Genomic DNA, 25,756 nt, shown 5'->3' with positions numbered 1-25,756 from the left:
AATGACTACCTCCCGCATGGAGCAAGGGAGGATGCCATCAGCCAGCTATTCCTCGTAGACCTCTCGAAGGACTGGGGCCATGATGTCAATGTATGCTTTATAGAATTCAGCGGGATTGCCATCCAGGCCTGGCGCCTTGCCGTTCTTCAAGGACATGATGGCCTCGCGGATCTCATCCAGCTCGAAGCGGGCCGCCAGGAAGGCCCTGTCTCCGTCCCTGAGCCAGCATAGCGCTACATCGCCCAGGAAGTCAGTGTATGATGCATCTGTTGTTGTATCAGTGGTGTATAGTGTACGGTAGTGAGAAGTAAATGCATTGAGTAGTGCATCTGAGTTTCTAATCGTGTGTTCCTGGTCGTCAGTAAGTTCCAGGATGATGATGTGGTCACGTGGGGCACGCGTAAGTACCGCCAGTGCCCTCCCAGGTCTGTCACCCTCGCAATATTTTCTGGCCTGCCAATGCTTTCCTCGGAATTTCGCTTCCCTATTAGCCTCTTCCTCATATTTCGATAGTTTGTCCCTAAATTCTGCATGAATATCAGGACTGTCGTCCTCCACCATGCGGAGTTCTAATGCTCTCAGTTCCCTGTGTAATGTGTGAATAGTGTTCTGTATGTCACGTAGGACCCCAAAGCTTTTAGATATGTAGTACCCTCTTACGGTGACTTTGAAGGCCTCCCAGATACATTCGACTGAGTCCACTGACCCCTTGTTCCTGGGAAAGAAAGCGGCGATTTCCTCCCCCAACTCAGCTCAGAACAAGGCATCTAGCAGCGCTGCCGGTTGTAGTCTCCATCGTGGCCTAGGGCTATCCCAACCAGGAATGTGTGTATGTAGTAGGACAGGGCTGTGGTCAGAGTATGTCCTTGGTAAATGTGTAACCCCCAGGACCTCGGAAGTAATTTCTTTAGTGACGAGAAAGTAGTCCAATCGCACCCACGTACCCATGTGCGAAGTAAAATGTGTGCCCTCCCTACTGAGCGGGTGTAGGTATCGCCATGTGTCCACAAGGCCGCCCTCAGCGATGACACCCTCCAGTGCCTCCCTGGCTCTTGGCTTGTAATGGTGCGCTCCGTCCGATCGATCTAAATGAGGTACCAATGTCAAATTAAAGTCCCCACCCCAGATAACATGGCGGGATCCCACATCTATGACTTTGCCCCAGAGTGTGGTAAAGAAGGAAGGCATATCTGAGTTAGGGGCATAGCTATTTATGAATGTAACTGTGTCGCGACCCATTCGCCCCCACAATAATGCATAGCGTCCCTCTCTGTCTATCAAATCCCCATATTTCTGGAACGGCACTGTGCGTCTAAGGAGGATAGTAACCCCTCTAGCGTATGTGGAGTAGAGGAGAATATAAGGATACCAGCCCACTTGCTTGCGAAGGTGGCCCTAACTAGCATTGTTGAGCCCTCTGACATTCCATGATATGCAATTTAGTTGTGTATCAGACCCTAAGACCGCCATAGATAACAGCGTATCAGTTCATCCCACCCTATAAGTAGTAAGGCAAGAGGTATTGCTCCGTCCAGACGAGACATATGAGCATAGCATTTTGCAACTTGATTGTCCACTCCGTGTGTAGTCCGTTCCCCCCCAAACCAGCCCACCCCCCTCCCACTACTGCATCCCAATCATGCCAGCAGCCGCCAACCCCCACCCTGCTCACCCCCTCCCTCCCCCCCTTCCCGCAACTTGAACATCCCAAGATTTCGCATGGGGAACACCCGAAAGGAAAACAACATCAAGGGCGCACAGCCACTTCTCCCGCCGATGGCCTCCCAATCTGCACCACCCTTGGTAGAGGTCAGGGCAGGGACAGTGGTCCTTGGAATACATTACCATCGGAGAGATTAGGCAGTTCAGTTCTGTAGTGCGGAGTTTACGTCCCCTGCACGCCCGAAGCAAGGGCCAAAGTTAGTAGTGCAAATCAGCAAGGGGACTGGACTCGCCATGATCATACGCTCAGTGCTCCTCCGCTGCCGAGGATGGGTCGTCATCCTCCAGGTCTGCTTCAGGCTTGCGGATCGATTTCAGAAAATCTTCAACTTTCTGTGGATTTGTAAAAAAAACGATGTTTCCCCTGGTGGGTGATTCGCAGTCTCGCCGGGTAGAGTAGGGCATATTCCAGTTGAGCTTCTCGCAGTTTTTTCTTCACAGGAAGGAACTTGCGTCGTTCCTCTTGCACCAGGGGGGGTGAAGTCAGGATGTATGGAGAAAGTCACGCCATTGTACTGCAGAGTTTGTTGAGTCCGGGCGGCTCTCAGCGCGACATCACGGTCGTGGTAGTTCAACAATTTAGCAATGATCGGCCTAGGCGGCAATCCGGGCTTAGGGACAGGGGCCAGTGATCGGTGCGCCCGTTCAATAATAAATTGAGGTGAGAATGCATCCTCCCCTATCGAGCCTTTGAGGAGTTTTTCAATATAGAGTTCCATTCTGCCCGTGTCTGTGGATTCCGGAATGCCCGTGACGCGTATGTTGTTGCGTCGGCTACGGGCTTTCAAGTCCTCGTTCTTAGCCGCTATGAGCCGGAGCAAGTTGTCCATGCGGGCCAATTGCGTGGTGTGGACGAGGTGACATCGTCATTGTCCGAGATCCGCTGCTCTGTGGCCGTGATCCTTTCTTCGTGCCGGTCAACCTTATGAACCAGGGCATCTAGCCTAGATGTCATTCCGTCCACCTTTTCCACCACCGTGGCGAACCCCTGTCTCATCTCCTGGAACAGATGGTGCAAATCAGTGTCTCTGGTGGGAGAAGCAACGGCCATCGGGTAGCGTCACTGGGCCCCGATTCAGCGGGTATCGACTTCGTACCCTTCTTGGTGCCATCAAAGCTTATTCTCGTTTGGCGGTTTTCGGGCGCACCATTCTCGCCTCTGATCGTGTCCTCTCCGCCAACTCACGTGTCAAAGTCCTGGACCCTGCAAGGTTTCAGCTGGGGGGCGGGATAGTGACAGATGGCAGGCAGCCTCAAAAGCAGGTATCCTCCCGCCCACTCATCCAGCGCCAGTCGGGAACCCCGCAAGGGGGGTTGCGAGCCCCCAGCTATTGCCCACGCTGCAGAACCAAGAGAGAAGCGTGTAGAGGCAGGGCACCGGCAGTCCGTAGTAAAGGGTTTGGTGCTTGGATGCACCGGGTATGGGTAGCACCGTGATCGGCAACAACGTGCGTAGGCGCAAACTACTGACCAATGACAAAGGGACCGGGCTGCAACTGGCAGTCCGTGTACCGATCAGTTACCATTCCAAGTTACCGCAGCGTGAGGTCTAGGTAGTCGCCCCAGTTGAGTGAAGTCTGTGGTGTTGCCAATGTTCGAGAGCCATTGCCAATGTGCAGGAGTAGAAAAATTATAGGCCCAGAGCCCCGACAAAGTGCACAGCAGCTGGTAGCCTGGGGGATCGTATCCAATCTCGGCCCCCAGCCGCCCGACAGTCAATGGGTAGAGAGTGGTAATCACCAGCCACACACACTCCTCACCCTCTATACGGCAGCAGTAGGCGTCGCGGCTGTCTGGCACTCTCTGCTGTTTGCGGGAGTCGTAGCGGCAGTCACATCTCTCTCTCCGTGGGTCTTCACGTCCTCCAGGCCGGGCAGGAAGAAGGGCGGCGCTAGCCAGGTGTCGAGACCACAAACAATGAGTCAGGCTTACGATGCAAAGACTGCGTGAGGAGCAGTCCACCGCCGGTAAGGGCAGCAACTCACGGCGTCGCTTGGGTCCCAGGCTAGTCGCGGCTCAGGCGCCGAATCCAGAAGCGCGGCTCGGGCCCGCCGCCTCGTGGTAAGCCCCGGCCTTGCGTAGTCACCTGTGGCCAGCAGCCTCGAAGGGTAGTCTCCGAGGGCACCACCGGCTAATTTTCAAATGCCGTTTATGGCGGTCCAGTGGTCTCTAGAGGCCCAAGCTTCGGGTCGAGGACCACCCACAGCTTCAGATGGTGGCTAATATGTATGACTTTCTCGCCTTTGGTAGCAGATAAATGCAGGATCACAGGCCAAGGAACGGGAGCTGCTCACTTAGGCAGCCATTCCGCTTGCGCGCCCTCTAGCCCCCCCCCCCCCCAATGACTTTCGGGGGAAGTGAGGTACAGCAGAATGTCATCCGCATACAACGATATACGATCCTCAAAATCAGGGGACCACCTAATACCTTTGAGCGACGGTTCCCATCGAAGCCATGCGGCAAGAGGTTCAAGAGCGAGCGCGAAGAGCAATGGAGATAAAGGGCACCCCTGTCGCGTGCCTCTACCAAGAACAAAGGATTCCGATACCCTGCTGTTGACCACCACCTGGGCCAGCGGTTGCTCATACAGGAGTCTAACCCACCCGATGAAACCGGGGCCAAAACCAAATTTTGCAAGGGCCGCCCACAAATACGGCCATTCCACCATGTCGAAGGCCATCGAGGCATCAAAGGAAACCAAGATGGCCGGCTCACGCAGCGACCCCGCCCTTGCCAATACGCCATGAAGATGACGCAGGTTGAGCGCGGTATTTCGATGGGGAATGAACCCGGACTGATCTGGGTGTATCAAATCGCTGATCACTTTTATCAGCCGATTTGCCAAAAGTTTTGCCAAGATCTTGGGCTCGGCGTTTAGAAGCGATATCGGCCTATACGATGTACATTGGTCACGGGGCTTCCCGTCTTTGTGAATGATAACAATGGACGCCAGTCTCTAATCCCGGGGAAAGGATCTGACATCTCGCGATTCTCGAAACATTTGACGAAGGTGCAGCGCCATTTTGTCGGGACACAACTTACACAGTTCGATCGGGATGCCATTCGGGCCCGTTGCTTTCCCAGAGCGAATGGAGCGGATGGCGAGCGCTATTTCATCGTTGGAAAATTCCGCCTCCATAAGCTCTTTGTCTGACTCAGACAGGCTACGCAATGCAATATCTCTAAGCAACAAATGTGAGTCTTCCTCCGGTCTGTCTGAAACCGACGCGTAAACCTCCTGAAAGTGGTGGTCAAAGACTCCAACTATCTCAACCGGATCCACAACCCGCACCCCATCTACTCTTTCAACAACAGGCACCACAAGATTCAATCTATCTCTTTTATCCAACCAAGCAATCAACTTTCCCGCTTTGTCACCGACATCATACAAACGCCCCTGTTGCTCACGACTCATCAGTCACCAGAGCCCTATAGTCAAACTGTTTAAGGGCTAAAGCATGCAACCCCTCCTGTGTAACCCCAGATTGTAATTCTTCTTCCAAAGCAGTAATTTCATTCTCCAGGCGTACTACCTCCTCATTCTTGCTTTTCTTCGCACTGGCGATCAAGGACAAGGTTTGACCACGGATCACCGTTTTATAGGCCTCCCACAGGGAGACGGAGGAGGACACCGACCCCACGTTCTCTGCAAAATAGTAGTCCATGCATTTAACCACCCCGGACCTGGTTTTAGGATTACGGAGGTGCCAGGGGTTAATCGGAGCCACCCGACCCTCAGCTCCCAACTGCATATCAATAGAAAGCCAGAGTGGGGAGTGGTCCGAGATGCCCCTGGCCAGGTGTCGAATTTCCCTCACAGAGACCATCTGCACCGCCGGTACTAGGATATAGTCAAGCCTCGAGAGACTCCCATGTGCTCCCGAATAGAAGGTATATTGTGCCTGTCCGGGGTGCAGTTGCCTCCAACAATCCACCAGACCCAGTGCGTCCAGGAAGTTACCCATCCAAGATTGCGATTTCGGAAGATCCCTGGGGGGGCTACGATCCTCCCTACCACAGACAACCGAGTTAAAATCACCACCCGCAATCAGTATACCTTCGGGGAGACCCAATACCACCCTTACCAAATCAGAGAATGTTGTGGACTGCAAGCCTGGCGGGACATACACAGAAAGTATGGAGATCGTCTTCCCCTCCCACCTGCCCGTGATAGCAGCATACCGACCCCTATCGTCTAGTACAGTGTCGTCTATTTCCAGGGGGAGGGAGCACCTGACAATAGCGCCAGCCCCCCTCGACCCAGTAGTGAATCCGGAGTGTGCCATCAGACGATAGCCCCGTCTATTCAATGCATGGCATGTGTTCCCTATCAGGTTGTTTCCTGCAACAACACTATATCCGGGGAGAGACGTTTCAAATATTGTAGAACTATCCCCCGCTTCATCCTGTCACCCAGACCGTTGACATTCCAACTCAGCACCCTGAGCCCCCTACCCCCCATCCCGGAAATGAGAACAGTGCCCCCCCACAAAGAAACAGGCACAGAAATCGAAGTATATAGCAATGTGTGGCCTCGGAATAAACAAAGAAACAACAAGTTCCCCCCACCACCCCCAAAGAAATTCCCAATACACACCCCTCCACCCTGCACCCCTGCGTTAGACCTAAAAGCCACCCCAACTTGGAATGTGCCTGTCGCCCCATGAAAACTAATCTACAAAAAGAGAAGAAACCCCTAGAGGAGGAAGAGTCCCGAATCCCCACCGCCCCCGGGTAGTTACCAATATATATACACAAAGAGTCATCGAACCACTGCTGTAAGTCTATAGAGCACACACGCCGGTGAGTCCTCACTCCTCCTGCTCCTCCAAGCCACCTTCAGCGCCCCTCGATTGTTCCGGGTTATCTCGATGCATTGGCAAAGTATCGAGCCAGTCACTGACGACCTCAGGTCGGTCAAAAAAGAGCGCACGGTCCCCATACTCAATCCTCAATCGGGCCGGGAAAAGCATGGCATACTTCAGTCCCATGTCCCTAAGTCGCCGTTTCACCCCCATGAATCCCATGCGCTACTTTTGTACAGCCTGCGTAAAATCCGGGTAGAAACCAATCGTTGCATTTTCAAATTTCATGGGACCGTTGGTCCGCGATGCATGAAGAATAGCGCCTCTGTCCCGTAAATTGAAAATCCTGGCTATGATAGGCCGCGGAGCGGCACCCGGTTTATGCTTCCCACCGGGGACTCTGTGAGCGCGCTCCACTGTGAAAAAGTTGCTGAGGCCCTTGGGTGTCAAGTGATTCAGTACGAGGTCCTCCACAAGGAGATCTGTAGATAGTTCAGTGGGCTTCTCCGGAACTCCTATAATACGCACATTGTTGCGCCTAGCCCGGCTTTCGAAATCATCCAGCCGACGGGCAAACAAGTCGTTAGATGATCGAAGATTGCGAACTTCGGTCTGAAGATCGGAGACATCGGTCGTGAGACTGGCGGTCTTAATGTCCAGGGACTTGACCCACTCGTTGGTCTTCGCAAGATCAGTCCTGATTAAGGTAACGTCGATTGCCACCGTGTCAATCTTCGAAGCCAGTTTCTCATACTGCTGGCCCATAGACGTCTTCATGCTTGCAATGGCGCCCATGACTTCCCTCAATGTCAGTTCTTCAGTCGTGGGAGAGCCATCCCCAGTCTCTTCAAGAACTTTACCCACACCTCCGGGGGATCCTTTAGGGCGAGTGAAGCGGTCCATAGTATTGAATTGGGTGGTACCCCCTCGGTACGTGCCCTTGGTGGCCCGCTTCTCGCTTTCTGGCTTGCCCGCCATAATGAGCAGCGAGCCCCGACGGGGCTTTTGGGACCTGGTTTGAATGGCTCCACGCAAAGCTGACTTGTAGAGTCCGGGGACGAGGGTGGAAGGCAAGCGTATGGCCAATAGCAGGGCACGGGCCAGCAGTGTCAACAGGCAGCAAGTCTCAGTAGACAAAGGCCAAAAACGAAACCGAAAGTACCACAGGGGCAGTGGCCGATACCCTCTGGCCGTTGTTGTTCAATTGCCACCTGGGTATCTCGGGGACTCGAGTCCTGGGCTGTTCATCGATGTAGGCCGCGAAGTTTCGAGGTGGAGTAAGTCTGGTTCCAAATCGATTTTTGGAAAGAGATTCCGTGTCAGCAGGGTGACATATAGAAGAACCCGTCTGCTATATCAGGAATTGTGACAGGATAGATGCGGGAGGCGGCGAGGGTCTCGGGAGCCCTGTGCTCACGCGACCATCTTGGATGCGCGCTAAGCTCCTCCCCCCTAGTCATTGTTTTTGATCGCGGTTCCACGTTCTGCGTGTTGAAAATTTCGGAAAACGTTCATTATTTAATCAAAAACTCCAACCACGGCCTTCAGGCCTAGCTCGCTTTCCTCTATCTACTTCCACTCCAAGATCCATCATAGAGTCTTCTACCAATTGATCGGACGCCATTTCCAATCGGTCCTATGTGCCATTATAAATACCTGCTCACTGACCTTCATAAGGTCTGTGACCTCTGTATCTCTCCGGAACATAAAGAGGAAGACTGAGACACTTGTCGGTCACTCCGATCCAAAAAGACTTTGCGGGACCGTCTGGCTCGATGAAGAGACATGCAACGGCAGAGTATCGAGGGCACCCCTGATATCTTCAGAGCAAGAAGAGATGGAAGCATCTCCAGTGGAAGAGAAAGAGGTCCTCTCCGTCCATGACTCTGATTCAGAGTTGGAGATCAAGCTAGGAGGGTCCCTCGACATTCCAGCTGGACAGGGTGCAGTGAGTAACAAAGCCCCTTTGCCCACCAAACCCACTTCACCTAAACAAAAGGCTATTGATCCACCATGGATCGACCAGCGGACGGATGTTCACAGCACTGTTAAGCTAATTGACCAGACGAAGGGAACCTTTGATTTATTTACCCCATTTCTACTGTATTCCATATAATAAGTTAATATCCACATTCTATTGGCAAGATTCCGAACTTCTCTGATATTGGATCTTACGGGGCTGTCCTCTCCACCACAGTTCTAGGTGGAATGAGAGTGTCCCCTTGATCCTGATGAAGACCCGTCTGTAAGGAGCAGAATTGCCTACACTAACCTTGGGTTGAAACGTCAACAGCCTTGTTTTTTGTACTGAATGTGGACAACAGTGATTGATTCACCATGTCCCCCTTTGACATTCCGTCTTTGTAAATAGTTTAGCCCTGGTTAAGGCTGGATCGGCCATTTTATGCGTTTGGATGTTCACACTGTCCACTGCCCTCCTTCCTTTTCTCACCCTCACTTCTGCACTTGGATACTTGGATGCACAATCTACCCCCCCCCCCCCCCCCCGTTTAGGGGAACCTATGCACTAAACTATTTTGATCAATGCACTATGCTTTGATCATTTTGCTTTATATGTTCAATATGATTAAATATCATGAATATGCATTAGTAGTGCCTGCAATTTGTCAGGTGATGTTGATATTTATATAATTGTTATTGTGTTTCCACTGGGCCCTCCTTTGTTGTACCTCATTTCATCCAGGTCCCATTGACGTTCTGGGTAAACCAGGTCATGGTAGGCACCGAGACTCTGGTTCCAACTCCCCGCCTTCAGGCTCGGCCCCGAAACAGCAAGTCAAGCCTTTCAGCTCGGGCCCAAGCCAAGATTATACCCCATTGGTTCTGAAATATTCCGGATCCAAAGAGAAAAAGGACAAAACCAGCTCAGTGCCAAAAACTTCGGCACCAAAACATAGACTCTCCTTTAAAGCCACCGAAGGCTATTTTAGAGACAATGAAACAAAAGCTGGATCCAAAGCAGAGGAACATTCATATAAATCCTGACACTGACCACATTACAACTAAGCTAGCAGTACCATCTTCCAAAAGGAAAATGGACACTGAATATAGGATTCCACTCAAGAAGAAAAAGGACATGACTACTAGTCCTATTAACATTCCTCAAACACCTCCACCTTCTTTACCATTAACTATTATATCTGAAAGAGACAGGTTAGTGATAGATTCCTTACCTTAGAATATCCCCAGGCGTCAGACTGGATCCGGAAAGTTTTGCTAGCAGTACCCCTGCGCGTAAGTAGGTGGCGTCATGCGGCTCCGCGTCCGTCGCTGGCATCGTATCCGCCGAGATGACGTCACGGAGACTACTTAAGCGCAACCCATGCGCGCTGACATCAGTACTTTTTTTTTCCGCACCAGTAAACGCAGATCCGGTTAGAGCACGTACCTTAGTCACTTTTTGACTATCTTTTTTGGGACTTTTGTCTTTTGTTGGTCTTCTTTGGTGCGATTTGGGTTGCCTGGTTTTAAGTCCTGCGCAACCTGCCGTCACAATATGTCGGTGGCGGACCCCCACGACGTCTGTCTCTACTGCCTAGAGCGCGACCACGACTCCCCGTCCTTTCTGGACTGTCAAGCCATGGCCCTGAAGGCCTTGAGGGAGCGGCGCCGGAAGTTGCTTGAAGTACGGCTTTTGTCTCAGCTCCGTTTAAGATCCAGGGGCCAATCCCGGAAACGCTCCCGTGACCACCATCACCGCTCCTCGGGATCCAAGTCTTCTCCCTCGGATTCGGGTAAGAGACGGCACAAAAAGAAGTCGAAGAAGCATTGTCGCTCTCCGACGTCCCCTCGACGCTCCAAGGATGCGGACGAGGGGGACAGGGGCTCCGCTCCTGCGGCCCCTCCGGAGTCTGGGAATACCGCGGCCTACTCATCTTACCCGGGTCCATCAGCAACTCCTGAACAGGTGCAAGAGTTTCTTGCTGCCATGGACCGCCTGTTTAGGCCTCTGGTTCCTGCCGGTGTGCCTTCGGGTCCCGTGTCACGATCCTGCTGGGCCATCGACCCCACCGTCCGCTCCGGCACGCAGTATCCTGCGCTGTTGACTCTGACCCCGGCGCCGATAGGTCCTACGCTGCTGGCTCCGGCCCCAGCACCACCTTGAGCTCCGCCTGCGGCGCCGCAGTGGATGCCGTTGCTTCCGCCTCTTCCCCGGTACCCCAACGGTTTTGTCCCCGCCTGGGATCTGAATTGGGACATGGCTCTGTTCGGCCCCAGCCAGCGCTGTTCCTGACGCCGTGTGTTCCTCCCACGGTCCCTGCCACGGCGCCGCGGTCTGCGCCGCACACGGTGGAGGCTTAGGCTGAATGGGAACCCTCTTGCTCGTCAGTGCGACTCCGAGCTGGGTTGGGCGGATGACTTGAAAGAGGCCGGAGGCCTCGATGTCTCCTCTGACCTGGGGTTTGCCTCCCCCCGTCCACTATAGAGGAAGGTGCCTCGTATACGGTGGTGCTCGGTCAGGCGGCTGAGGTCCTTAACCTTGATCTCTCTACAGTGGCCCTGAAAACTAATCTCCTCACTGAAGTGCTCCAGTCGGCGTCCACTTCATCGTAGCCACTGCTGCCGTTCAATGACGCCCTCACTGATGTCTTGTTAGGCACTTGGTCGCGGCCAGCCACAGGAGCGCCTGTGGATAAGAACGTCGCCAGGCGTCATTGTCCGGCGCCGGGTGATCCTGCCTTTCTGACCACTCATCCTACACCAGAGAGCCTGGTCATTCAAGCTTTGACGTCCCAGAGTGCCTTTCCCACGTGCCACCGGATAAGGACTCTAAGAAGCTGGAGCAGTTCGGCAAGTGGTTGTTCTCGTCGGCCAGCCTGGGGCTGCGTTCAGTTAACACCGCATGTCTATTGGGCTGCTATTCCCACGCGGTGTGGGATACTATTGTTTAGGTGTTACCTCGCTCATGGACATGCCCTTCGATGGCACTCGCCTGTTTGGTGATACGGCCGACAGTGCGCTGGAGCGTTTTAAGGACTTTCGAGCTACAGCCAAGCCCTTGGGCCTTTCCACCACGTGCCCGGCCACTTCTACTTTTCACTCCTTTCGTGGTCAGGGAAGGGGGCGTCCCTGCCCGCTCGTTCAGTCAAAAGCCTGGGCAGAACTCAGCATGGCCGTGGGCGTGAAGTGTGGGTGGCAGGATTTGTCATCACCTTCACTGTCCTGTCACTTTCAACAGGTGGGTGCTGCAACTCGTCCGTAGAGGTTACTCCCTCCCATTCGACTCCCCCCCCCCCCCCGGCCATGCCACCTCATTTCCACCGCATGTCGGGGGATCACTTTGCGCTTCTCCAGAAGGAAGTCATGGCCCTCTTGGCCAAGGGGGCCATCGAGCGCGTTCCTGGACCAGACGTAGGGCGTGGTTGTTATTCCCACTAATTTCTGGATCCCAAGAAGAACAAGGGGGGCTTGCGGCCCATCTTGGACCTCAGGAAGGTTAATCGCTTCCTCCGGAAGGAGAAGTTCAAGATGTGGACTCTGGCTCAGGTCTTGGCCGCCCTCGACCCTGGAGACTGGATGGTAGCGTTGGACTTGTAGGATGCATATTTTACATCCCCATCCTGCCAGCCCACTGGCATTACCTGCGGTTTACGGTAGGCCAGGAGCATTTTCAGGTCACTAACACGTTTTAAGGAGCTACAGACTTTAACCTTAGAAGACCCCTTCTTTCAATTTCAAAAAGATAGAGTTCCTCTTCATACAAACCCAAATTTCTATCCAAAAGTATTCTCTGCTTATTATATTAACCAATCAGTTGAGTTACCTGTGTTCTTCCCTCAACCTGATTCAGTACCAGAAAGAGCTCTACATACATTTGATGTCAAAAGAGCACTTTTATATTGATAGGACAAAAGATTTTCACTAAACGACTTTTAGTTCCCTTTGCTCCACCTCATAAAGTTAATCCTCTCTCTAAATCCAGTATTTCTTGATGGATTGTTAAATGTTTTTAAACTTGGTATGTTAAAGCTAAAATAACTTTAACTATACCTCCTAGAGCACATTCTACTTGCAAAATAGGAACATCTATGACCGTTTTAGGCAACATTGCCATAACTGACATATGCAAGGCAGCCACATTGTCTACACCAAACACATCTAACAAACATTATTGTGTGGATGTTTTAGCATGTCAGCAAGCTAATGTAGGACAAGCAGTGCTAAAATTACGTTTTCAAACAACTTCAACACCGCTTTGGGCGGATACTGCTATGCCGTCTATGCAAAGCATATATATCTACAGCACACATGCCTCAAACGTATTATGTTACTTACCCTGTCATCATCTATTCTTGGCATGTAGTGCTGTAGATTAACATGCGCTTGTGGTTGTTGCAGTTCTTATTATTCACGTTCTCTCTATACTAAACTTACTCCATTCTCACCCTCTTGCGGGAATCTAACAATAGAGTCAATGCCCATGCACATTATTACCTCGTGACTGGAAAATACTTATTCGAAGAAAAACATCTTGCAAATGTCCGGACCCACCACTAGATAGCAAGAGTATGCAAAGCATGTAAATCTACAGCTCTACATGCCAAGAACAGATGCATACAGGGTAAGTAACATAATCGTTTTTCTGTCTTGGTGACTTAAATTATTTGTGTGTTATCATTTTTTTCTTCCTTATTGCAGCTTCCCATGCCCCTTACAAATGGGACTACTGGCCCCATGATGATGTTAGAGCTGAATGTAGGTTTGTTGGTTTAACAAATCTGGGCGCAACTTGTTACATGGCATCTACAATTCAACAGCTTTATATGATACCTGAGGCCAGGCAAGAAATATTTACCGCTAAGGTATGCTTGATTCTAAACCTCATTATTTATTGCCATGTCTGTATTCTTTGTTATTTTACCTTTTATAAATGAATGAATGAATAAATGAGATTGTTATTATAAGCAGCTTTAGGTAGGGCAACAGATGAGTAAATGTCTCTACTTCAGGTGGGTAACCACTTTAAAAAAAAATCTCTATTGATTTTTGCAAAATAAGAAACATTAACATGAACCTATAACAATTATCAACAAACGTGCGTTTTTAGCATGATCAAAATAAACAAATTGGATGATACATTAATGATGCATGTCTTTTCATTGATCTTCACCCACCCGCACTGAGGACCTTAGACCCAGCCCTCACATCGATGTCAGTGTTGTTGCTCTCCGACTTTTCCACGTATCAAGTTAGTCCATCATCCGTGTGTCACATATCGCAAGTTAAATTAATTAATGCAGATATGTCTCGTCTTTCTCATTAAAAAGTGGGAGCGTGGTGCAGAGGGAATTGATAGTGAGTCATTGAAAGGTCTATTTATAATGAATGTGTTGTGTATAATAGGGCCTAACACGAACCCTGCACCCACTTTAGCATTTATCACACATGTAGGAGAGTAGGGTCTGCAATCCTATGGTCACCCCCGATTTTTGCTTTTTGCTTCACTGGTTTACGACTTTTTCTGGCTGTGGGCCTGCTAATCAGACCCACAGCCTAGCTGTTCTCTCTCTAAATTGACAACCATGTACCTTAGGTGCATTTACCAATTGGTACTGGGCCACCTTATCAGTCCCTGTACAGCATACTTTAGGTATCCAGGGCATAGGTGTACCCAGGGCCTACCAAGGGCTGAAGCATGTATTATGCCACCCCTGGCTGGCCATCTAAACAGACACAACTGGCTGCACGATAGCTGGGGCAAGGTGGTGTAATCACCCTTTGCTTTAGATATAGTTCCCTATATCTAAACCTAAAATGGACACATATATTCCTATCAGTCGGGTAGCATTCCACCCTTCTAGAGGGACACGACATGTATGTAACTGTGAACCCCGGTTAAAGTTAACTCGAGCCTCAGCATCACAAAATGGATGCTGCCACCACAGACACAAGTCTGACCTCCTGCTGCTGGGAGTCCTTCCAGCAAGGGAGGCTTGGACAAAGGGTTTCCTGCCTTGGGAGGTGCTAGCACCACCCCAGACAGGATTTTGTGTATTAGGTAGGACAGGGCTGAAAGGAATGAGACATGCCTGACGCACACAAGGTGTCCCTGTGCATACTCCGGTCTAAACCAGTTCCTGGGGCACTCCAGCCCCAGAGCTGGCGCAAGACCGGACAAAGGATAGGGGGTGTAACCACCCCCCTTCCTGGTCCCACCCAGGGGAGGGACCTAGTCGTAGTGCAGCCCCCTTTAGCTGAATAAAGGTAGGAGCTGGTCCCATTCCAGATTAGATTAATCTTGACAACTTCCACGAAGAACTCTTGACCTTCGCCCTCCTGAATATCAGAAGACTGAAGAATCTCCCCTATGGTCAGGGAGTGACAATCCTGCTACGCAGGCACCATCAAGCTCCTGTGCGGTTTGCTGCAAGTCCTTCCTTCCTGGAACCAGACGACCCAGCTCGACGAGACCCGGACCTCCAGACTCCTCTGACCTCTACCCACATCCACAGCACAGCTGGGACCCGTGGGTGTGCCGAGCAACTTGGAGACGGCCATCTTGAAGAAACCTGCACAGCGCTTCCAGCACGACCGCCGAGCGATCCTCGACTGAGTGTGCTGGGGTCTGAGAAGCCCCACACCGACGCAGATCCTGCATCAAAGACCAGCCCCCCAGCATCCACGTGATCTGCGTGGGGCCCTTTTGCCTGGTTGCTGCTTTTCCTGTTGTCTGGTCACTTGCTGGCTGGCTAGTGACCTCTGAGACGACGACCCGAAGATTTCAACACTGCTGGTCTGGTCCCCCCACACTGGCCCTTGCTTCCTTGTGAAAGAGAAGCACCCCGGACCCTCCTGATCCGCACCAGACGCCATCTTTGTTCCACCGCGTGGCTTGCACTTGCCAAGGCCTGTTGACCAGATCGACGATCCAACACCGCCAACAGCAGCAGACTACGTGAGACAGCTTGTGCCTCCAGCCTGGTCGTAAAGAACAGCTCCTGATCCGCACATCTACAGAGAGAAGCGTCCCTTCTTCCTCCTGATCGCGGCGACAGCATCTGGTTCCCTCCTGGTTCCAGCACCGTCACTGGCTAGTGACCGAGACTCTGTCCCCTTCCCTTTCAGGACTTCCTCTTCCTAGTTCCATCTTTGGAACCACCAGACTCCTCCATCTGGCCGCCTGCCAGCAACTACTTGTTTCAGGCTTCATCAGGAACAATGCAGCAAACCCGACACCACTTCAGCCCTATGCACCCGCAGCCTGTGGGTTAGGTAACTAAAGCTTCTAGGTGCTGAAGTCAGTGTTCCCTATCCTAGTGTCCAGGTTCACTGTTGTTTTTCCTCCATCCAGCAGGGTTCGTCCAGAATCCGTAACTCTTTAAACTGTAGCATCCATAGACGTTGGTACGCATCGCGCTTGAGAGTTTCCACTCTGCACGTGAGTCCCGTGGGCCTCCAGCTCCTTACTTACCTAGTTGGTAGCGTAGTCCCAGCGATCCTCCAGCCTCTGGATCTCCTTACAGTATTTTCTTTCCTCGCATTCCATTGTTTCCAGTATATGGTTTGTCGTGCCCCTTGGGCACTTTTGTAAATCGTGCAACTTAAACGTATTTTTCCGAAGAGTTTGTCATGTGCTTAGCCCTCTGACCTCATAAAGAGCTCAGAGGTGTATGTTAGTTAATAAATACTTGTTTATTTTCATAACAACCTGTGTGGTGTCCTTTCACTTGGTATTCAAGGGGTTATATGTGGTAAAACAGCTGGCTTCACATGCCAATAGAGTTTAGCCTAAGACTGCTTTGTCCATGCTACCATTAGGATAGCTGGTCTATAAGGTTGACTTACAACCAATCACCATGAGGGTTGTTTGGACTGATACAAGGTGATCACTAGAACTAGTGAGCATCATATATCTGGCCAACTTCTCACAACACATAGTTGATGGTTTAGAAATTGGATAACCTGACATTTCCTCCTATGTGACACCTTTGTCTAGGTATAGGGATATATCTGAAAGAGACACGTTAGTGATAGATTCCTTACCTTAGAATATCCACAGGCGTCAGACTGGATCCAGAAAGTTTTTGCTAGCAGTACCTCTGAGCGACAGTATGTGACGTCATGCGGCTCCTCGTCCGTCGCTGGTGTCGTAAGCGCTGAGATGACATCACGGAGACTACTTCGGTGCCACCCATGCACGCTGACGTCAGTCCCTTTTTTTCCGTGCCAGTAAGCGCAGATCCGCTTTGCCACTTTTTGACTACCTTTTTTGGGACTATTGTCTCTTGTGGGTCTTCTCTGATGCACATAGGGATGCCTGGTTTGAAGTCCTGTGGGGCTTACTGTCGCAATATGTCGGTGGCGGACCCCCACGACGTCTGTCTCTACTGCCTGGAGCGCGACCACGACTCCCGGTCCTGTTTGGACTGTCTGGCCATGGCGCCGAAGGCCTTGAGGGAGCACCGTCGAACGTTGCTTGAGGTTCGGCACTCATCCCAGCGCCTTCTCCGTCTAGGGGCCGTTCGAGAGAACGCTCGCGGGCCTCCATCATCGCTCCTCAGGCTCCAAGTCTTCGCCCTCGGATTCGGGTAAGAGATGACACATAAAAAAGTCAAAGATGCGTTGCCGCTCTCCGACGTCCCCCCGTCGTTCCCCGGATGTGGACAAGGGCCACAGGGGTTCTGAGAGTCCTGAGCCTACCCGTCTTACTCTGGTCCGTCGGCGACTCCCGCACATGTGCAAGAGTTTCTTGCTGCCATGGACCGCCTGTTAAGGCCTCGGGCTCCCGCTGGTGCACCTTTGGGCCCCGCCGTCCTGTGTCAGGATCCTGTCAGGCCGTCGGCCGCTCCGACCCGCAGGATCGTGCGCCGCTGGCTCCGGCCATGGCGCCACAAGGTCCCACGCTGCCGGCTCCGTCCCCAGCACCACCCTCGGCTCCGCCTCCGGTGCCGCAGTAGATGCCATTGGTTCCGCCCCTGCCCCGTTTCCATGAGTCCCAATTCATGTCCCAACCTGGGACATGAATTGGGACACAGCACCGTTCCCGCACCGTTTGTTCCTTCCCCGGTCCCTTGCCCGCCCCCGCGGTCTGCGCCACTTACGGCGGAGGTCAGGGATGACTGGGAGGGGTCTGAGGACCCTCTTGCTCATCAGTGTGACTGATGTCTCCTTTGACCCTGGGTTTGCCTCTCCCCCGCCCACTATGGTTAGAGGGTCCCTTGTAAACAGTGGCGCTCCGTCGGGCAGTTGAGGTCCTCAACCTAGATCTCCCTACGCTGGCCCTAAAGACTAATCTCCTCACTGACGTGCTCCCCTCTGCGTCCACGTCGTCGGAGCGACTACTGCCTTTTAATGACGCCCTCACTGACGTCTTGCTGGGCACTTGGTCGCGGCCGGCCACAGGGGCCCCTGTGGATAAGAACGTCGCCAGGCGTCATCGCCCGGCGCCGGGTGACCTTGCCTTTTTGACCATTTATCCTACACCGAGAGTCGGGTCATTCAAGCTTCGATGTCCCAGAGTGCCTTTCCCACGGCTCCGCTGGGTAAGGACTCTTAAGAGGCTGGAGCAGTTCGGCAAGCGATTGTTCTCCTCGGCCACCTTGGGGCTGTGGTCGGTGAACACTGCATGTCTATTGGGCCGCTTTTCCCACGCTGTGTGGGATACCGTTGCTCAGGTGTTACCTCAGTGTACTCAAGAGGTCCAGGCTGTGCTGTTCCAGGCTGTGGCCGAGGGTAAGGATGTGGCTAAAATCGCCATTCGGTGTGGCTTAGACACCCCGGACTTCCTCCGTAGGGCAATTTCGTCGCCACGCCTGGTTGAGATATACCGGGTTCTCACCAGATGTCCAGAGCTCGCTCATGGACATGCCCTTTGATGGCACTCGCCTGTTTGGTGATAAGGCCAACAGTGGGCTGGAGCATTTTAAGGACTCTTGTGCTTCGGCTAAGTCCTTGGGTCTTTCCACCACGTGGCCGGCCACGTCTACTTTTCATTCCTTTCGTGGCCATTGAAGGGGCGCCCCTGCCAGCTCGTTCAGTCAAAAGCCTGCGCAGAACCAAAGTCAGCGCAGCAGTGGGCGTGGAGGCTCCGGGGGCCGGCTTGAGGGTCAGTCCACCTCCGCCCCTGCAATATCCTCCTCAAAGCTTTACTAGTCTGAGCTTTGGGACGCACCCAACGCCTGTGGGCTGCAGGATTCGACATCACCTTCCCCATTGGCATTTTGTCAATTCCGACAAGTGGGTGCTGCAACTCGTCCGGAGGGGTTACTCCCTCCCCTTCGAGTCTACCCCCCCCAGCCATGCCACCTCAGTTCCACCGCCTGTCGAGGGATCACTTCGAGCTTCTCCAACAGGAAGTTATGGCCCTCTTGGCCAAGGGGGCCATCGAGCACGTTTCTGGGCCAAAAGTAGGACGTGGTTGTTATTCCCACTACATTCTGGTCCCCAAGAAGGACAAAGGGGGCTTGCGTCCTATCTTGGACCTCAGGAACCTAAATCGCTTCCTCCGGAAGGAGAAGTTCGAGATGTTGACTCTGGCTCAGGACTTGGCTGCCCTCAACCCTGGAGACTGGATGGTAGCGTTGGACATGCAGGACGCATATTTTCACATCCCCGTCTTGCCGGCCCACCGGCGTTACCTGCTTTTCACGGTCGTCCAGGAGCATTTTCAGTTTAGCGTGCTCCCCCTTTGGCCTTATCAGCACCCCTCGGGTGTTCACTAAAGTGATGGCGGTGTTCACAGCTCACCTGCGCAGGTCAGGGGAGTCAGTCTTCCCCTACCTCGACAACTGGTTCTTGAAGGCGGTCCCACCTCGAGACTACGGCCGACCTCCTGCATTTGCTGGGGTACTCCCATCAACATGCCGAAGTCGCACCAGAGTCCCTCTCAGAAGCTCCCCTTCATCAGAGGGGTTCTGGATTCGACGCGGTTGCGGGTATATCCTCCCGAGCAGCGAGCCCAGGATATTCAGGCTATGATTCAGATTTTTCAGCCTCTATCCCGAGTTTGTCAGGATGACCTTGTCTGGCTGGCTGGGCCTCATGGCCTCCTGCATCCTGCTGACCAATCATTCCAGATGGCATATGCGGGCTCTGAAGTGGGACCTGAAGTTCCAGTGGGGGCAGCATCAAGGGGACCTGTCCTAGTACTTCCATATCTCGGAGGGCACTGCACAAAAATTGCAGTAGTGGCTCACAAACCAGCATTGGGTCAGCAGCAGATCACTCTCCCTTCCCCAACCGGAGCACACAGTGGTGATGGATGTGTCCTTCCTGGGATAGAGGGGGCCACATGGGAGAGGCGGAGATCAGAGGCCTCTGGCTCCATATCAACTTTCTGGAGCTCCGGGCAATACTACTTGCACTGAAGGCCTTCCTTTCCTCTGTCAAGGGGAGAGTAGCGCAGGTGTTCACAGACAACACCACCGCCATGTGGTACAGCAACAAGCACGGCGGGGTGGGGTCGTGGACCCTATTTCAGGAGGCTCTGTGTCTCTGGACATGGCTGGAACATTAAAGCATTACCTTGGTGGTTCAACACCTGGCAGGTGCTATGAACGCCAGGACAGACAAACTCCGGTCCGGTGCATGATGGATCATGAATGGCGTCTGAACTCACACGTGGCTTAAGGTCTCTTTCAGCAGTGGGGAGAGCCATGGAGTCAAGCAAGCCCGGCTGAAGACGGCTGTAATGCCAGAAACCGGTTTGGGAAGCTTGATTCTGGTCCAGGGAAGACATGGCCTGGCAGTTCGGGCTGGACTGTTCCCATGAGGCACAGGGTCAGACTGATTTGCATATGGCCATGTCTGAACTAGGGTGGCGGAGTGAGCTAAAGAACGGTGATGGATTAAACCCAGATCAGTTGACTGGGGGTGAATGTTTGTATTTTTAAACGCTCCGTCCATCACCACCTTTGGTTTTTCTTTGTTCGCCCTAATTTGGTATGCTCAGACGTGAGTCCCTTGCTCGCCGTCCCTAGGCATCTCTGCTCAGTCTCACTCAGAACCTTGGCTGACTGAACTGGCACATTATTTTGTAGATAAAATAACATCTATTCAAGCCTCTCTTGCCATTTACTCAAAACAGCCTCAGGATGCTGCTCTTGGTGCCCTCTCCTCTTCACAACCCACCCTCTGGGAATTCCCGCAGCTGAGCCTTGCTGCCTCATTAGACCATCTGACAAGCTTGAAGTCGGGCTCTCCTCTAGATCCTTGCCCGGTCTCTTGCCTTAACAAAATAGCCCCTGTGCTAAATGGCCCCATCAATTCCATTCTTAATTCCTCATTGTCTTCTGGCGTAGTCCCTCAGGCTTGGAAGAGTGCTCTCATCCTTCCACTCATAAAAAAAACAGCTTTGGATCCCATCATACATGCCAACTACAGGCCTATTTCTCTCCTCCCTGCTCTGGCAAAGGTGGCGGAAAGACATGTGCACAGATCTATCTCTGACTTCATCGAGAATAACAATCTGTTGCACCCCACTCAATCTGGGTTTCGTGCGAATGGCAGCACAGAGACCGCGCTACTTGAAGTCACCACTGCCATCAGAGAGGTCTTGGATACTGGAGGAAAGGCCATGTTGGTCATGTTGGACCTGTCGGCGGCGTTCGACACCGTTCCCCATGATACCCTCCTAATTCGACTCTGGGATTGTGGTCTCCGGGGGACGGTGTGGAACTGGCTCAAATCATTTCTAGCTAGCCGTCGACAAACGATCTGGGCGCCACCTCACTCAGCAGCTATGGCAACTCTGGAAGTGGGGGTCCCTCAGGGGTCTATCCTTAGCCCCCTGCTCTTTAACATCTTTCTGGCCCCCCTTGCAGAGGTTGCGGAGTCGTTCGGCGCTCAGATCGTGTCTTACGCTGACGACACCCAGCTCTTGTTCACATACGACAAGAATGAGGTGTTCGATGGGATCCGCATCAGAGGCTGCCTAGAAGCAGTCTTTGATTGGTTCAAAAGACACGGCTTAAAATGCAACTCCGATAAATCGGAGCTGCTTTTTTTTGGATGTGTCTCTGAACCAAACTGGAAAAGTTGGTGGCCACAAGACCTGTTTCCACCGGTTAATGCAAGTACCAAGGCTAAAAATCTAGGTATCATTGTTGACAATGAGTTAACCTTTGTGCCTCAAATATCCTGTCTTTCGGGGAAATGTTTCGGGATCCTGCGGATGCTCAGGAAATTCCTCCCCTTGATTTCTATGAACCATCGAAGGGTCATTGTCCAAGCACTTGTCGGGTCGCGATTGGACTATGCAAATGCCCTCTATCTAGGACTCCCTAAATATCTCGTGAGGAGACTTCAAGTAGTCCAAAATTCAGCTGCCAGGGCTATTTATGGACTCCCTAGACGAGCTAGTGCTTCTGACTTGTTGAAGTAACTGCACTGGCTTCCTATAGCCAAGAGGGCTCTCTTTAAAAGCCTGACGCTGACCTACATGGCCCTTCATGACTCAGGCCCTAGGTACATTAGGAAACGCCTTGCTCTTTACAAGCCGAGCAGAACTTTGCGATCTGCCTCCTTGTCTAAAATGGTTGTTCCGTCCATCAAGCGAACCAGACAAGGGGGGCGCTCTTTTCATTACCTGGCCCCGCGCGCCTGGAATGAGCTTCCCATTTCTCTCAGACAGGCCCCTAGTCTGATGTCGTTCAGAAAGGCATTAAAAACCTGGCTGTTTACCAGTTAACTTCGTTGTTCCTTTTATTCTGCAGTTATGTTTTCTCTTCTTAAAGGACCTCTTCGCTAAAGCGCCGGGACACTCCTACTGGAGTAGCCGTTGCGCTATAGAAGAACTCAAATAACATAACATAACATAACTTTGCCACTGGAGTCAAGCAAGCCCGGCTGAAGACGGCTGTAATGCCAGAAACCGGTCCTGGGAAGCTTGATTCCGGTCCAGGGAAGACATGGCTTGGCAGTTAGTGCTGGACTGTTCCCATGAGGCACAGGGTCAGACTGATTTGCATATGGCCATGTCTGAACTGGGGTGGCGGAGTGAGCTAAAGAACGGTGATGGATTAAACCCAGATCAGTTGACTGGGGGTGAGTGTTAGTATTTTTAAACGCTCCGTCCATCACCACCTTTGGTTTTTCTTTGTTCGCCCTAAGTTGGCAGGGTATGCTCAGATGTGAGTCCCTTGCTCACTTTGCCACTGGAGTTAAGCAAGCCCGGCTGAATACGGCTGTAATGCCAGAAACCGGTCCTGGGAAGCTTGATTCCGGTTCAGGGAAGACATGGCTTGGCAGTTTGGCTGGACTGTTCCCATGAGGCACAGGGTCAGACTGATTTGCATATGGCCATGTCTGAACTGGAGTGACGGAGTGAGCTAAAGAACGGTGATGAATTAAACCCAGATCAGTTGACTGGGGGTGAGTGTTTGTATTGTCAAGGCTCCCGTCCATCACCACCTTTGGTTTTTCTTAGATCTATTTGTCAACAAAGAGAACGTGCAATGTCATCAGTTCTGAGAGTTGGATTTTTCAAGGCGGCACTCGCTCGGCGACGCTTTTCATCGCGAGTGGAGCTGCGGTCTGTTGTACGCCTTTCCGTCTATACCACTTCTGCCCAGAGTGCTGAAAAAGATCAGGCGCGACCGGGCCCAAGTCATCCTTGTGGCTACGGACTGGGCATGAAGATACTGGTATCCCAAGCTACTCGACATGGCGATCGATCCTCCGATCCGACTGCCTCTTCGGGAGGATCTTCTGTCGCAGCAGCAGGGGACGGTCCTCAACCCGAAACCTGTCCAGCCTCCACCTCCATGCGTGGAGATTGAGCGGCGACAGTTGACACCTTTTGATCTTCCTCCCTGAGTCTGTAATGTCATTCTGGCAGCCAGGCGTCCCTCCACGAAAATGGTATACTCCTGCTGGTGGAACAAGTTTGTGGCATGGTGCTCAGATAAGTCTATGGATCCCCTTTCTGCCCCTCTATCCGAATTGCTTCTGTTCCTTCTTTCCTTGGCTCAGCAGGGCTCTGCTCTGGGCACTATCAAAGGTTATCTTTGTGCCATCTCCGCCTTTGTACGACTTCCAGATCAGCTTTTTTTTGTTAAGTCCCCGGTTGTTAACCGTTTTCTGAAAGGCATTACGCACACATTTCCTCCCGTACCGTTCATCATGCCTCAATGGGACTTAAACCATGTCTTGACATTTCTGATGTGCGCTCCCTTCGAGACCCTTCATAACTGTCCTTTGCGACTTCTTACTGGAAGACGGCTTTCCTGGTAGCTATCACCTCTGCCAGAAGAGTGAGTGAGCTCCAGGCTCTTTCTTCTAAACCTCCTTTCCTTTCTGTTCATCCGGACAAAGTGGTTTTAAGGGCCCGTCCTTCCTTCTTGCCAAAGGTTGTCACGCCCTTCCTCATCGGGCAGACCATCACTTTGCCCACCTTCTTTCTGCCTCTGTATCCTTCAAAAGAGGAAGAGAGGCTCCACCGTCTGGACCCAAAATGTGCCTCTTGTTCTAGCTGAAGCGCACACAACAGGTCCAGGTGGATGGCAGCTCTTTGTTTGCTACGTGGGTGCCAAAAAAGGTTGGGCCGTGCACAAACGGAACATGTCTCGGTGGGTCGTTCTATGCATCAACGCCCGTTACTTGTTGGCTAAGAAGAAGCCTCCTGTGGGGCTGCGTGCCCATTTCACCAGGGCAACAGCAGCCACTACTTCCTTGGGATACAGCGTTCCCTTGCAGGGCATTTGTCAGGCAGCTACGTGGGCCTCGCTGCACACGTTTACCAAGCATTACTGCCTTGACAGTCCAGTTTGGAGAGACGGCTACTTTGGTCGGTCTGTTCTCCGTGACTTTCTGGTGTAATCTTGTTCGCAGGCCCACCACCGGGGTTGGTATTGCTGGGGTATCTATTCTAAGGTAAGGAATCTATCACTAACATTTCTCTTTCAGATGTACAAGTTCCTACTTGTGTAACTATATATCTGTAAGAGACATTAGTTGGTGATCGATTCCTTACCGCCCCACCCATCCTCCCTGTTCTGCGAACGGATTTCTAGGGTTAAGGACATGCCTTTCAGGCCCCTAGTTTCTTGGCACCAGTGGTCAGTTTCTTGCGTGGGTCTGCGTTCCTGACGCGGAAAGTTGTGTGCAGAACTGACGTCAGCGTGCATGGGTGGCACCTAAGTAGTCTCCGTGTCGTCATCTAGGCGCTTACGACACCAGCGATGGACATGGAGCCTCACAACATCACCTACTGACGCACAGAGGTACTGCTAGCGAAAACTTTCCAGATCCAGTCGGACGCCTGGGGATATTCTAAGGTAAGGAATCTATCACTAACTAATGTCTCTTACAGATATATCATTACACAAGTAGTAAGTAACTTGTGCTTTTAGACAGATGGCACTTATCCTGATGTAACACATAAAGTGACTATAGAGTTGAAACGTCAGTGACACACCCACGGTTGTAACATGGTTTGTTAGGACATAGAAACCTGGGAATTACAATGATTGATCCTGTCTATTTGTTAATGTTCTAGCAAACTTTTTCTTTACATATGTGATTTATGATTAGCAGGGGCGGCTCTAGGCTCATGGCGGCCCTGGGTCAGGGAGCGTAGGTAGGGGACCCCCGGAGGAACGCAGGCACGGGGGCCAGTGAAGAGGGGGGGTGTCAGGGTGTTTCAAAGTGGAACAGAGCCGGAGGCCGCCAAATACCTGCCAGGGGCCGCCACGCAAATATATATACATCCTCAGAGGATTATTATATTAAGGATATATATTGGTGTGGCGGCCCCTGGGGTTTGGCAGCCCTGTGCAGGTGCACAGCTTGGGCATGCCTAAGGCCGCCCCTGTGTTTAGTTTTGTATATGCACACTTTTCGAGCACTACAACCAATTATATGTGAAACATTAATATCTGCAAAAATACTTCAAGCTTTGAGAGATGCTTTTGTACAACTGTGTTTTTTTCTTTTGGTTTAAATCTTTTTATTGGGTTTTAAGACAGGAAACGCATACAAAACAGTATACAGGTACAAAGTTGTATGCAAAAGAGAAACATCTATCCAAACCAGCTATGAGAATATCGAACACCATCAGTGGGTACAATACAGTCATTGTGGCCGGGAGCGTTATGAAGTATTACAGGGAGTACCCAAGACAATAACCAAAGGGTAATATGCAGGAATGGCAAATTTGAGCAGGTCGTATAAGGCTCGGGATGAGTAGGCTTACCCGTAGGGATGAAAAGAGGCAAACAAGAAGAGGAAGGTCATTCAGGTATAAAGAAAGACACACCCCAGACAGGGAC

General features: G+C 51.9%; 1 protein-coding gene across 2 annotated transcripts in view; it reads left to right on the top strand.

The window, feature by feature from the left end:
- The window catches only part of USP34 (ubiquitin specific peptidase 34), a 2,709,276-nt gene that overhangs the window by 1,317,232 nt on the left and 1,366,288 nt on the right, over nucleotides 1-25,756 (top strand). For both annotated transcript variants that reach the window (XM_086927486.1, XM_086927485.1), the window contains exon 42: nucleotides 13,188-13,351. In XM_086927486.1, coding sequence (XP_086783612.1) covers nucleotides 13,188-13,351 — 164 coding nt within the window. The remainder of the gene's footprint in view (nucleotides 1-13,187; nucleotides 13,352-25,756) is intronic.

Source organism: Lissotriton vulgaris, chromosome 6 (genome assembly GCF_964263255.1).
Source record: "Lissotriton vulgaris chromosome 6, aLisVul1.2, whole genome shotgun sequence".
Classification (NCBI taxonomy): domain Eukaryota; kingdom Metazoa; phylum Chordata; class Amphibia; order Caudata; family Salamandridae; genus Lissotriton; species Lissotriton vulgaris.
Note: the sequence above shows the minus strand (reverse complement) of the source record. Positions and strands in the feature narration are given on the sequence as shown.